The sequence below is a fragment of the Prenolepis imparis genome, unplaced genomic scaffold, assembly GCF_030444845.1.
Source record: "Prenolepis imparis isolate NDT839.2.m4 unplaced genomic scaffold, iyPreImpa1.0 SCAF_1, whole genome shotgun sequence".
Lineage (NCBI taxonomy): Eukaryota > Metazoa > Arthropoda > Insecta > Hymenoptera > Formicidae > Prenolepis > Prenolepis imparis.
Window position 1 is genome coordinate 5,269,174 of NW_028141159.1, and position 15,077 is coordinate 5,284,250.

A 15,077-nucleotide genomic window follows, 5' to 3' on the forward strand; every position below is an offset into this window, starting at 1 on the left:
CTCGGTCTGTCGATGGGAAACCAGCATCAGCCATATCGAGTTGCATTTTGAACGGTTTGCGTTTGACTCCTTGCCTCGATTTAAAGATTAATGAACGGTCATTTATATACGCGCTTTTCTGTAAAGAAATGAAAAAAAAAGGTCATCGGCCGGATGTGATCGAGTATTCCGAAGTAATAAGCGCGAAATTGTACGAGTATTCAAGAAAAAACGCATCTGTAAAAATAAAATTTACACAAACATTATCGTTTAGACTTAATACACAAGTTATAAAAGAAAAAAAAATAAAAGGGAAAAAAATTGTTCGAACAGCAAGAAAGTCACTTGATGAGTTAACCCGGATGAACTCGTTTGTTCCGCGCAACTTATTGAATTAGCTCCCGCCTTGCTGTATCCGAATATAGAGTATCATCCTAGAAAGTCTCTCGGGCAAGCTGTATATATATGTATAATGTATATAGCTCGGAGAGAAATTAACTGGGGTGCTACGCGAAAGAGTTTCGATTCTGCTGCATAATACAGTTCGGGCCACGCGGTAGAAATTCCACGGGCCCTCCTCTCCCATAGGGATTCTCCGCGTACTTCAAATTTTCCACAAACGAGTTGCTAAGCGCGGCTTAGCCGGCCTTCCATGCAACGGCTCTGCATTATGAAGCTGACCCTGTTCCCTGCTTTCGCCACCGCAAAACCGTCTTTTTCGATCGCGTTTCCTCTGCTCTGAGAGAGCCCGTCTCTCTCTTCTATCCACCCCTCTCCTGCCTCCTCCGTCATATTCATTAACGGCGGCCAAATGACACGGAATTGTGGCTGAAAGTGCGCGTACTTTGCCCGCGTAACAACGTTCGCCGTGTCGCGCTGCAGTACTTGAAGAGCACCAGGTACCCCTTTATATCGCTCTTGTATGCGCGTGTGCGAGTGCCACTGAATGCGAACGCTGGCGCGGAGGAGCTTTTAAAAATATAATTGGCACGTCATGTGGAAGGCGAAAACACGTACCTCGTTGTGACGCGAGAGTGCGCGCGACTTTTTAATAATTACGCTGTTTTTATTACCTCACAATGCGCGCGCGGCGTTAATGGCGACGAAATTATAACACATATTAATCCGCACGGGATGACAAATATTGAAAGACTAAAGTAACGAAATCATGATCAAATATATCAGTTCTTCAATAATAGCTAATGTGAAATACGCTATATATAATGGCAAAATAAATTAAACCATCGTTCGTGAATTTCTTTGTTTGTGAATTAAAAACTTGTGCTAATATATAAAAACATTCTGTTATCTCTCTATGTAAAAAATGATATAAAATAATAATACTTTAATGAAATATATTTAATTGTGCAGCAAAGGCTATAATGGAAAAAGGATATAAAATAATTTTAAAACGATTACATGAATTTTATACGATGATATTTAAAGCTAGATAAAAATCCAATACGTGTTTGTATCATTCATTGATGAGGCTACTACTCGGTTTCGAAGAATCAAATGCGGATAATCAAATGACTAAGAATATAGTATGGATGGACATCGAGAGCCCAGGTGCAACACCTTAACAATCAAATTAATGTTTAAGGATTTATTTCACGCGTACCTCTGTAGAGAGGCACGGAAAGCAATTAAAGCAGCATGCGCCGGTCGCCAATTTGTACAGTTTACGTCGTTACGAACGAATAAATCCCGGGGCCCAGGCTGTCGTTACTGCGAAGATTAGATTAACTCTCTCTTCGAGCGGAGACAGTTATTACCGCCGCAGGGCGTCTCATGTCGAGAATAATCGTCCGATCGCGCCGCGTTCTTGTCTATAAACGTGCCGCAGGGTGAAACTTCCATCTCGCGCCTCCGTTCCTCTTCGCCGCTCCGCGAATGCGCGCCGAAGCTTACGAGCTTTATAGCTTACGATTAAAAGCGATGCTGTTTTCGAGTCGCGTCTGTATATCGTTTCTCGAGCACGCAAACGATATTAGACGCGAATACGACTAACAAGCGTCGTCTATCTGCACGCTGCAGGTGGGTACTAATTTCATAGATGTACATATGTAGGATCAGCTGCTCCGAATGCCATTATGTCAAATACTCAGATACCTGAGAAATTATTGCATAATTAAGCAATATTCAATAATTTTGTAATCAACTGCTCTAATAGCTTCAAGATTTCTGACTTTTGGTTTATATACTAACTGAAAAATTAATTATATACTTAAAATTTTAGAAAGAAAAAGAGAAAGACAATATAGAAAATTATTTAAATGTTTGAATTTTATATTTTTGATATTCACATAATACTTAAAAATATTAGTATTAGAGTATTATCCGTGACTTTGAACGACGAAAGAGTATATTCGGATACGATATATATACGAAGATATACGATAAGACACGGCATTCTCTCTATATTGCCAGCGCTATTGTATACTTTTGGCGTGCGGCATTCATGTCTCTATTAAAGGCTGTCTCCAATCCTTTATTTGCAGTCGATCGTCAATTCGCGATTGCGCCAAAGGGATTGACTCTCAGAGGCGATCGATTCGCGGTTATATGAGAATTGTTTCAGAACTGCGCGGTATCGTCTTTCATAAATATTTTTTTTCATATGTCTGCCGACAATGTTTCACGCAAACTATTCTTCACGCTCGAGCGATTTCCGGTTTTGTACGCAAATCAACGGACGTGATTAATTAATGAGACCTATCTGTCCGGACCGAGGAGGATTCTGCGAGAACTCTCTCTCTCTTTCCTCTTCTCTTGATGCACTCGTCAGCGGGAAATCGCGGCATCGCGTCGAGCGTACGCGTGAGACTTCTTATCATCGGCGCGTTCAATGCATAAAGCATAAAGTTCGTATCTCATGCATACATTCATAGAGCCGTCGGTGCGGCAACGATGGCGGGAGCGAGACGAAAGTCATAACTTACGGTACGTCCCATACCTCTCGTTCTCTCATCCCACCCCTCCCCATACACCCCGTAACCATCGCTGCGAGAGGTATCGAAACACCCGCAAAATCACCGAAGGGTAACTGTGGCACGTATGACGGCTGGCACTTCTCGCGCATGTTCTTGGTTGGCGCTCAAAATTCCATTTTCCCACGAGAAAAATTCCATTTTTCCATTGGGCCTTTCCCTCTCTCTCTCTCTCTCTCTCTCTTTCTCTCTCGTTCTTCACCGATTCATTGAAAAATAGTCCACTTACCGCGGCCTCTTTTTGCAATAAATCAATCGCGCCTTTCCGACTGTACCCCATAATCCCCTTCTGCTCCTCCCTCCTTCCATCTTTCATTTTTCTTCGACGTAACTTTCTTCCTTCGGACCCGCCTCGATGCACCGGCCGAGGGTTGGATTGTCTTCCGAGATGACTGCTGACAAATAGCGAATCGATCGTCGCAACCACCGCCGCCGCCGTCGCCACCACCCATCAGCAGTTATGCCATAAAGCTGCCGCAACAAAGCACCGTTTTGATGCTTTATGGGCATCGCAGGCCGTTGGCGGGATGACGTTGTCGGGATGGATGTGCGAGGCGCGGCGGTTTGGATTGGCCGCGAGAGAACGATGTTCGTTTAGGGGATGAAGCGGCAGGCGCATCGTGTTTTCATGCAAACTCGACAGCGGATTTCGTTCGCGTGTATAGGACGCACAATAGAATTTTAAAGGCCTACTAAAAATTGAGGTTTTCCTTGTCAATCTTGGAATATCACGCGCGTGCAATTGACTGACATCCACAACATCTATATTGACATATCACTTATTCTAAAACTTATATCTCAATGTATTAAACATTTTTTATATAATTTTTTTAGAATTTTTACACTCAATAGGATCCGCGAAAAATGTAGACTGAAAATGGAAAAAATGTTTTTTCTATAAATGTACAAATATATTTTTATAAAAGAGGATTACTTATATCTTATATATAAGAAGATTTTTGTAGTTCATTTAAAACTATTTTTCTCACTTGCATTTTCGATCTGCAGATTAAGAAATTGAGCGATGAAGGAAAATGTGTAGATATTTATTCTTGTTTTAATTAATTATTATTTAGATTAATAATCATTACTGAAAGATGATTTGTTTTTGTATGACCGAGATTAAGATTCATACATTTGTTTTTGCATCATTCCGATTGCGCGATTAGTGCATTGTAAAAGTTGCTACTTGCAGAAGGCTTGCAGTAGATCATAGATTGATTTGCGTTGGGAGCAGGTGCGGTCCGCGTAGGATCGATGGCCGCGTCGACACTTTCTTTCATCACGTGACACGTGAGAGAATAAAAATTCCTCATTCGTGGTTTTATCGACATCGCGGAATGAATCGGCGGATGTTCCATCGATGAGAAAAAAACGTGCTACTGCTGCGGAAAGAAACAGAACAGTTACATTGTCTGGTGTAAGGGCAACAATTCCACGAAAAGGAAAATATGCAAAAAAATACTCATTCCTTTACTATCAAAATTTATATTTATATACTTTATATTGTAAAAATATCAGTTTTTTATAATTTTTAAATTGATTTTAACAAGTGCATTAATATTCAATATATTTGCAGAAGGAAAGATTTATTTTTATATTTTCGTTTAGTTTAGTCATAATTTGCTAATTTCGGTTACATATATATGTATGTGTGTAATTTTTTAATGCACATATTACTAAACAGAGTTTTGTTATTACAAAAATTGGAAAAGTTTAAGACACGACATTAAAGTTATTCGACGTGGCGTTTACTTTTCCAACGCAGTGTTTGAAAAGTTCAAACAAGCAGTAATCTGATAAAAGAAACTGCGGATTGTAGCATCATTCGACATCTACCTTGGAAAATACAGCTATGTTACTTTGAAATGCAATGAAGATTAAGTGCATCTTACTTTGCACGAAATCTGTGCCTTCCTGAAAACTTATTATTCCGCTTGTACTATGTATTTTTCGGGAATTTTATTCCTGATAAAATAGACACATTTCTCTTTGAATATATTTTTGAAACATTTTTGTCTACGCTATATCAATTTAAAACGCATACAACCGACTTTTTATTTAACGCACTCTTACATTTTCTAATTATATTTTTTTATAGTTTCTTCAATGGAATCATTGTATCGTGTGTATTATTATTATTATTAATAAGCAGTGGTTTTTTTAGTTACAAGTCACTGGCGGATCCTGGGGAGGGGGGGTTAAACCCCCCCCCTGCAAATTAAAAGAAACAATTTTGCTGAATTTGTTTAAAAAATATAAATAAAGAAAAACAAACATTAAAGAGCTATCGACGTCAGTATCCGCTAGTGTATATATATAAGTATAAGATACACTGTAAATTATACCCATTACGCATTCAAGGAGTTAAGTATAGATTAAGTCAGACATAGGACGAATTGATTAGATAATTTCATTGCACGAAAATAATTAGGTGAAATTCTTTGTATCTATATAATATATATTATATAGATATAATATATATTATATATATATATATATATTATATAGATATAAAGAATTTCGCCTAATTATTTTCGTGTAACGAAATTATCTCATCATTTCGTCCTATGTCTGACTTAATCTACACTTAACTCCTTGAATGCGTAATGAGTATAATAATTTACAGTGTATCTTATACTTATATATATATATATATATATATATATATATATAATACAGATATAAAGAATTTTGCCTAATTATTTTCATGCATGAAATTATCTCATCATTTCTCTCATCCTATGTCTGACTTAATCTATACTTAATTCCTTGAATGAGTAATGAGTATAATTTACAGTGTATTTTATACATATATACTGTATATATTATATAGATATAAAGAATTTCGCCTAATTATTGTCGTGCAACAAAATTATCATCATTTCGTTCTATGTCTGACTTAATCTAAACTTAACTCCTTGAATGCGTAATGAGTATAATTTCCAGTGTATCTTATACTTATATATATATATATATATATATATATATAATATATATAAAATATATATATAAAAGTATAAGATACACTGTAAATTATACTCATTACGCATTCAAGGAGTTAAGTTTAGATTAAGTCAGACATAGAACGAAATGATGAGATAATTTTGTTGCACGACAATAATTAGGCGAAATTCTTTATATCTATATAATATATACAATATGTATGTATAAGATACACTGTAAATTATACTCATTACGCATTCAAGGAATTAAGTATAGATTAAGTCAGACATAGGATGAGAGAAATGATAAGATAATTTCGTTACACGAAAATAATTAGGCAAAATTCTTTATATATATATATATATATATATATATATAATATATACAATATGTATGTATAAGATACGCTGGAAATTATACTCATTACGCATTCAAGGAGTTAAGTGTAAATTAAGTCAGATATAGGACGAAATGATGAGATAATTTCGTTGCACGAAAATAATTAGGCGAAATTCTTTATATCTATATAATAATATATATATATATATATATAGTATATATATACACTGGCGGATCCGAGGGGGGTAACCCCCCCCCCCTTGCAAATTAAAAGAAACAGTTTTGCTGAATTTGTTTAAAAAATATAAATAAAGAAAAACAAACATTAAAGAGCTATCGACGTCAGGATCCGTTAGTGTATATATATAAGTATAAGATACACTGTAAATTATACCCATTACGCATTCAAGGAGTTAAGTATAGATTAAGTCAGACATAGGACGAAATGATTAGATAATTTCATTGCACGAAAATAATTAGGTGAAATTCTTTGTATCTATACAACATATATTATATATATATTATATAGATATAAAGAATTTTGCCTAATTATTTTCGTGTAACGAAATTATCTCATCATTTCGTCCTATGTCTGACTTAATCTACACTTAAATCCTTGAATGCGTAATGAGTATAATTTACAGTGTATCTTATACATACATATTGTATATATTATATAGATATAAAGAATTTCGCCTAATTATTTATTCGTGCAACGAAATTATCTTATCATTTCGTCCTATGTCTGACTTAATCTACACTTAACTCCTTGAATGCGTAATAAGTATAATTTCCAGTGTATCTTATACTTATATATATATATATATAATATATATAAAATATATATATATATAAGTATAAGATACACTGTAAATTATACTCATTACGCATTATCTCATCATTTCGTTCTATGTCTGACTTAATCTAAACTTAACTCCTTGAATGCGTAATGAGTATAATTTACAGTGTATCTTATACTTTTATATATATATTTTATATATATTATATATATATATATATAAGTATAAGATACACTGGAAATTATACTCATTACACATTCAAGGAGTTAAGTGTAAATTAAGTCAGACATAGGACGAAATGATGAGATAATTTCGTTGCACAAAAATAATTAGGCGAAATTCTTTATATCTATATAATAATATATATATATATATAGTATATATATACACTGGCGGATCTGGGGGGGGGTAACCCCCCCCCCCCTGCAAATTAAAAGAAACAGTTTTGCTGAATTTGTTTAAAAAATATAAATAAAGAGAAACAAATATTAAAGAACTATCGACGTCGTTGATCCTGGAATAAAAGCTAATCATGAAACTAAAAATATTAAATAAAATAATTTTGCAAACCCCCCCCCCCTCATTATCTAGGTCAGGATCCACTAGTGGTTACAAGTATAATATCATGAACAAACAATGAAATCTCATTGAGAAGAATTATTTTGTCACTTCTTTATAAGTGACATTTTCATTGATTCAGTTTAAGAAACTAGAGCTTTATACTTGTCTCCTCTTTTGTTTCAGAGAATCTCTCCGATATGACAATTCTTTTTTCATCTCTTTATTTCTTTTGAGGCGGGAATTTCGAAGAATCAGACAATAGACATGCTTTTTGCTGATGCTTAATAAACCCTTATGCTTCAGTGTTTATATGCGCTTGTTCATTAGAATCGAATCGCGTGCATTCGCGATGCCTTCGCGATTTTCAAACAGCATCGAAATAACGAGGGATGCTTCTCTCTCGGCGTAACTCTAATTGGTGATAGGATAACTATCACGAGATGATCATTAATTACAGTTGGCGAGCCTCTGGCGTTGCGGTTAGTTTACTTCGAAGCTAGTTTCGACCTTTCTCATACTCGTATCTCTTTCTCTCTTCCCCTCCACTTCCGCTATGCTATTCTCACTCGTCCCTGCTCCTTTTTTTTCACAAATCCTTTGCGACGTCGAGAGTATCGAAAGAGTTAAGATGAAATAATTAAAATTGACGCGTTCTTTTTCTCTCTTTTATTAAGAAAAAGAGCGACGCATTAATTATAGAGGAAAATAAATTTCTCGCGGCAGAAACTGCGAATCGCTGAGTCAGTTTTCTATGATCGCCAAACTAGCATACTCATCACCGTACAATCATGACCAATTTGCGCAAAGTACAAAGTCAATTAAATGAGATTGGCTCTTTCTGTTGCAGCAAAATGCGGCCAGAGAAATATTGCGGTGATGATTGTTGCATTTCTCGATAATACACGATATTTATTTATAGCATTTACTTTGCAAACATATACGAATATAAACATGTTGAAACACATAAGCCCGAAGGCAGTTATTTAGATTCCTTTAATTTACAGTTAAATATAAACAACAACTTTTATATTTTACGGATATACTTTTTGATATACAAATACGTTGAGAGTTTCTATCTTTATTGACAAATACTTGTTGTATGTTTTCAGATCGCCGAACTGGTGTCCCAAGGATTCATCAGAAAACTGATCGACTCTCATGGCAGCGCGGAAACTCGCAGCCCTCTTTGCCGCGGTCCTGCAACTTTGCTTATGTGAGTGAGTCTCCCTTTCTCTCCATATTTGCGCACCGGAATCTTCATAATCCGTTTATCAGAGTTAGGTTGTTTGAGACGCGGCGACGTAACGACATACGTTAAACATAGAGTGTAGGAGAATTCACACAAAGTTCAAGCTTTATAACTTTACAAGAAATTAATAATTATTTTCTGGCATCACATATACATTTTTATTTTTTTACCGCGTGTCTACAATTCACATTCGACACATAGATCAATTATACAAATTTTAAAAAGTTAGATGAAATAATTTGGAGAAAGTAGAAAATGCTATTTCAATGTCTCGTCTCGAACAAAAAATTTCTAATTGCTTTTACTCTCTTGGATCCTCTCGTAATGTTATCCGGACGTCGCGGTATTTCGGGAGATTCATGGGAGGTTCTCATAATTCGATGAAAGAACCGGGAAGCCGGGAAGAAAGCAAAATTGACTGTCGTGACAGCGAGAAAGCCGCGTCACACTCTCGTGACGAGAGAAAGGACGAGATTGAAGAATCAGGAAAAAGAATAAATCGAAAGAAAACGATCGCGCGTACAAGCATCGTCTTCAACCGCATGACTTTCATGAGGAAGTCACGAAAATTCTCCCAATGTCGTACAACAACTTTTCCTCCCGCGATATTGTTTGTTCTGACACAGCGAGTATGCTGAACCGCATGTTACATCGAAGCGGAAATAATGCTCGAATTTTTGTCGCGGAATATGATGTAAATATGAAGATAGTTGTTCGATAACGGAGAAAAGGAAAAAGTATTATTTGTGATATTCTATAGAATGTTTACTACGTGAATCACATTTCTTTCATATCTATCCTCAAATAAAAATGAAGTGAATAACAGTGAATAAAATAACAATATTTGCAGCATTAATTCAAAAATACATTTTCTGAAATTTTCTCAACCAAGCTATATAATGCATATCTACGCACGAATATAATTTTATATCAATTTATTTCTTAAGCATGATATCGTCAAGACTTTAATACTATGTATGAAATCATTTTCATCTGGTTTGTGAGATTCAAACACGTTCTCGATTTACTACTACTTACATACGTGTTTCGCAATAATCCTATGCAATTCATTTTGAGGCCCTTTTATGCGTCAGGCCTTAGGCCCCAGGCGAGTAATCCGCCATTCTCCGGCCGTGAGCTTTGCCCGAGTCAACGAGAAGTTCCGTTGTAAGCCGCGGCCGTAAGACGCAACGGATGTTACCTCGCTCGCCCGGCGAGAGAACGCCGGCCTGGTCGCGCGTTCTCGCCCGCTCTGAATCTCTTAGCCCGGTTATATCCGCGCTGCGGTACGGCGCGGTGCCGCAACGACTCTACGAGGACGATACATCGTCGGGGGTAGACCCGGCGCGAGGGAGTTTGTAGAATCCACTTAAATCCACCGTGATTTACTCGGGCGTCCGCCCCCTTCCTCATCCCCACAGTGGGGATGCAGCAATAAGTAATCGAGCCTCGGGATTTTCAGGCCGATGGGAAACATTAGGGATGTGTCAACCGAGGGTTAAGCGACTCTTAAATACATAATGCATCGTATTATCCTCCCTTTTTTAGGAAAATTTTTTGATTAATGATGTGTATACTGTAAAATTCATCTCTTCCTATTGCTCTTTTATTTATTAATTTTTTTTAAAATTATTCAAACAATCCTTTTCCTCCGATAGCCCGTTGTTCCACAAGACAGTGCAAGTTTCTAAAGCGAAAGAATTGCAGATAGAAATCGTAGAATTTCTTTGACTGAGCTTTTCTAAGTTGATTATATAATAGTGTATATACGGGGCAAAAACTCTCTCCGTGAGTATTATAGCGCCGACTCTTTTGTTCGTCGAGAATTAAAAAGGAGGAGCCGCCTGAGGAGATTAGACGAGGCAGTAATTAATTTCGGCGCGGTACTTTTTATTTTTAACCGGTGGTCTTATTATTGCTCCGTCGCTTTCTTTATTTCACTTCCGATACTTTGTTTCGTCCTCTGAGGGAATGGTATTATGGTATTTCTTTGAATCGGGGGAATTTACGGGATTTTCGTGCAGAGTGCGTTTCAGCTCTTTCTGTAAATTCTGCATCACACAGCGAAATATATATATATATTTCTTTAACACACAATAAAAATAACGCTACCAACATTTTTCTATATATGCACATCTCGACAGGGAGCTCGATGCGACGCGACGTCGTTACGTTTTGCAGTTTTTCCCTATTTACTTTATTACCTACATTTTTTGCATATGGAAACGATAATTAACGACACATCGTACTGAAAACGTGAATACATGCCACAAAAAAATGCGGCAGATGCGACAGCGTCGCATGTTAGTAAATTTGATTACGTGTTAACGTAATAATTACGAATGCGGGCGTTAATGCACTCGCTTAATGATACAATCTGTAATTGTGATATTTCCATTTGTTTTTTCCGCATGCATATCTAAAGATATTATTTTACAAATCTGATGCGCTTCTTCCTTAATCTTAATATATTCTTGATACATTCAATTTGTCTTTAAAGATAAGACTTTTTTCTTCATATTCATTAGTGAGTCAATTGTGATTCAAAACGAAACAGATTGATATTATTTATATTTTCACGATTGAATAATAATTTTATAATTTGACTGAAATTGAGAGAGAAAAATTGAATATATTCATCAATACTTCCTTCCATTTTTTTTAAAAATCAGTTTCAGTTTCTTTCATCATAAATTCATTGAAAGAAACTAGATGGATCTAATTTTTTCTTGTGTATCCATTTTTTTATATAAAAAATGCCATCGATACTTTGTCATTTAGAGTATAATTTTTGTTTTTACACAATAATACATAAAATATATTTTTTCTATTTATAAAGACAAATATTCATATTTATAGTCTTTCATTTATTAGAGTTCTTTCTTCTAAATAATGCGATATATAAATCAAGCCTGTATTTAAATATCTGCCAAAACTTCTCAGTGCGGAAATCACAACCGTGTTCGTATCCTTGTCAATGATCGACTTTCGTTGCGCGTTTCCCGGCAAGATTTACGAGCTCCTTGAGTTTGCAAAAATCTTTTATATCGGCTTTCGGCTTCGGTTAGGTTCTTCTCAGGTCGCACGAAAAGGGCACCAGCTTCGATCCGCTCCATCTTCATCGGCGGTCGACGACGCTGATGACACGCGGGAGAGAGTGCCAGCTTCCATTTTCAATATCGCGTCGACAGCCCACCTTCAGGATTCTCGTCTTCATGGCGCAAATTCCGCGAGTCTCGAGTGTATGTCACTGTTCGCGACGTTATCAGCGATTCGCCGGTTGCCGTATCGATTTCTATGCGGATATACCTATTGAAATGCAATAAGCCGGATCGAAGTCAAATATATCTGAGCCGTTGCGTCGCTAGAAAAGATACATTGTCTCGTCGTTTGATTCACTCTCTTGTAGTCAGAAACATTCATATTATTCTATACACAATCATTATTTACCATAGTGAAAAATATATTTTTTTAATTTAATATACGTTGAAGATTATCTCGGTATTCATAAATTTACAAAAAGTTATAAAAATGTTTATAAAAATTATAAACGCACACACGAGGATTAATAGATTATCTCTCCAGGCACTAACTCTCTAAAAAATTTTTTCAATAAATGATTCTTTGATAGAGATATGCCGACTTTTATTAAAAATTCTATGTGGGATTGAATCGATTTCGTTTACATAAATTTTTTTCTGAATTTATCGATGATACATCCGCACATATTGCAGTCCAATATGTTTTCTGTAATTGAACGTTGCGAGACACGTAACTCTCATAAAATAGCAGCGCGATAAGTTACGCGCATAAACATCGGGCGTTTTCATTACAGAAGTTTTACCTGTTATCAAGTTCAACCTGTTTTCGAGCGTTCAAAGAAGCATAACTTGTAAAAAATAAAGATACATAATAAACTAGTAAAAATATTTTTGCCACAACATAGAATACGTCATATTCATATTGTCATTTCATAAATGCGATTTAGTTTTTATATTGAATATTCATTTTCTCAAGGATAACACACTTTTTTTTATTATGCTAAAAATTGTAGAATAGAGCGCGCAGCATCGACATATCTAATTTTCTAATATTCGCAACGAACACGCCAAGATATGGAATATATTCTCTACGTTACGTGTCTCATCGCGACGACGCCATCGTCGAAGTTCGCGGGGGACGCATGTAATCCGTGTAATCCGTCAAGCAGGTGGACGTAACTGGCGCCGTACGATATGGGCAAAGTTTGTCGCGGACCGTCCGACACCGGCCGGCACCAGAATAATTGAAAATGTCATGACAATTGCACTGAATGCCGCCGCTCTGTAACTCCGTTGACTAATGCAAATGGGTATATTCAAATTCTATCAGAGAATTAATAATTCGCCCGTATCGACCAGCGGCGACGCGCAATACCAACATATCATCTTGTCAAACTTAACAAGGGCGATATTATATACGTTCAGGTTATTAATGCCATCATCAAACTTAGAAACATTTTCGATTCGATTGCCGATCAGTCTTGTTTAGTTCGCTATCTTGCGCTTTACTTTCTTCCTTTCTCTCTCTCAGTCTAGTTATTTGATATTTAACATTAAATAACTTGAAAAGAATCTTGTGAAAAAGTGAAGTTTATTCGAATTTAAGAGGCGATAAACTCTTGTTATTTAATCGAAAAAGTTTAATGTACAAAAAAGAAAAGAAAAATATTTTTGATTTCTTACACAAAGTTCGAAGATTATCTCTTTCAACATCCTCTTCTTCGAAAAGAAATTTTCCCATTTTACGTTGATCACAGGATTTATTATTAAAATGAAGTTTGGAGATTCCGGAACGCGTATCGTCAAAGTCTGTGTACGCGAAGCTCGAATGCTTCCTCCTGGAGAATGTATCGGCTCCCGTCACGGAGTTGCATTATTCACGTTCACACACTTGTCGGAAGATTTTAATGGGTGAAACTGTTCGAAACGCGCCGTGTATGTTACAGATATTTCGCTCTCTCTCTCCCGAATTTCGCGCGTATATTTTTCCTCGTAATTATTTATATGTCCGGGAGCGATATGCAATAATTAAATTAAACGCACGTGAATGTCGCGCCAGAGCGAAAAGCGTTGATATGATTTCGCAAAAAAGGGAAAAAAAAGACAGAATCAACACGAGATGAAATCTGCGCGAGGCAACCTATTTTTGATGAATGTATATGCTCTGTTTTTTTTTTTTATTCAAAGAACAATAATATTAAAAGATAGTAATAAGTGACCCGTATATTCCCCTGAGGATCAAATTGATTTTAAATAATGCACGTGTGTCACACGTTTTTCAAGTTTGCTCGTGACTCGCGCCTGACGGATATAAAAGGCGAAATGAGGAAGTTAGTCAATCGAATTGAAGGCTTTATGCCGCTTTTACGACTTTAAACGAAGTGCAGCGTCGAATGAGACGGCAATATAGCATAGGCAGTGGAAAAGTTTTCTTCCTTCTACTGTTGGCGACGAAACTTGCATCTTCGCGACGAACGCCCGAAGGCGGTACACGAGGAATTCATTTGGTATTCAGGACAAGGAACGTCGGAGATAGCCGGTTGAAAGCTGCGGATGCGTGGACGAATAAACGAGTGTCCGAACACATTTAAGCAAATGCGTTTTCTCACCGTAACGTGAGAAGTTGATTCCCTTCGACTTCCATTGCGAATCGTTTTTCGTCCGAGTCTCTTTCCCGAAGAGAGAATAACGAAGTTAACCGACCATTTTTACTTCGGAATCTCTTTTGCGAGATTGTGAAACTGCGTGTAAGTGTGCCCATAATGCCGCACAACAGATATTACGAGGAAATAATAATGTATCTCGTATAAATGTAAAAGGCACGAAATGGAAAATGTGAAATTTACGACGGAAGAATATGAAGAAGCTAATGGACATCTCTAATGGAAAAGCGTAGAGTGAAATAGAAATTTTATTGAGGCTGGTAAAAAAATTCGGCAATCATTGATTGGCTCAATAGACGCGATTATGTGGATGGAATAAAAATTGCAACGAATGCTATATGTGGAACTGAAATAGATGAATTTTATAAAAGAATTAAAAGTATCGTACTATATAGTAACGAATAAATTAAAGGCTACGTTAATTACATATTTCTCTTGTAGAAATTTATAATAAATGAAAAAAAGTGCATTCATAATTTAACAAAAGATTAAAAGAAGTAAGTAATGAT

At 36.2% G+C, this 15,077-nt stretch overlaps 1 protein-coding gene across 1 annotated transcript in view; it reads left to right on the top strand.

The window, feature by feature from the left end:
• The window catches only part of Dip-lambda (Dpr-interacting protein lambda), a 155,918-nt gene that overhangs the window by 112,074 nt on the left and 28,767 nt on the right, over positions 1–15,077 (top strand). The window contains exon 4 of the mRNA XM_083050786.1: positions 8,725–8,828. Coding sequence (XP_082906912.1) covers positions 8,774–8,828 — 55 coding nt within the window. The 5' untranslated portion in view covers positions 8,725–8,773. The remainder of the gene's footprint in view (positions 1–8,724; positions 8,829–15,077) is intronic.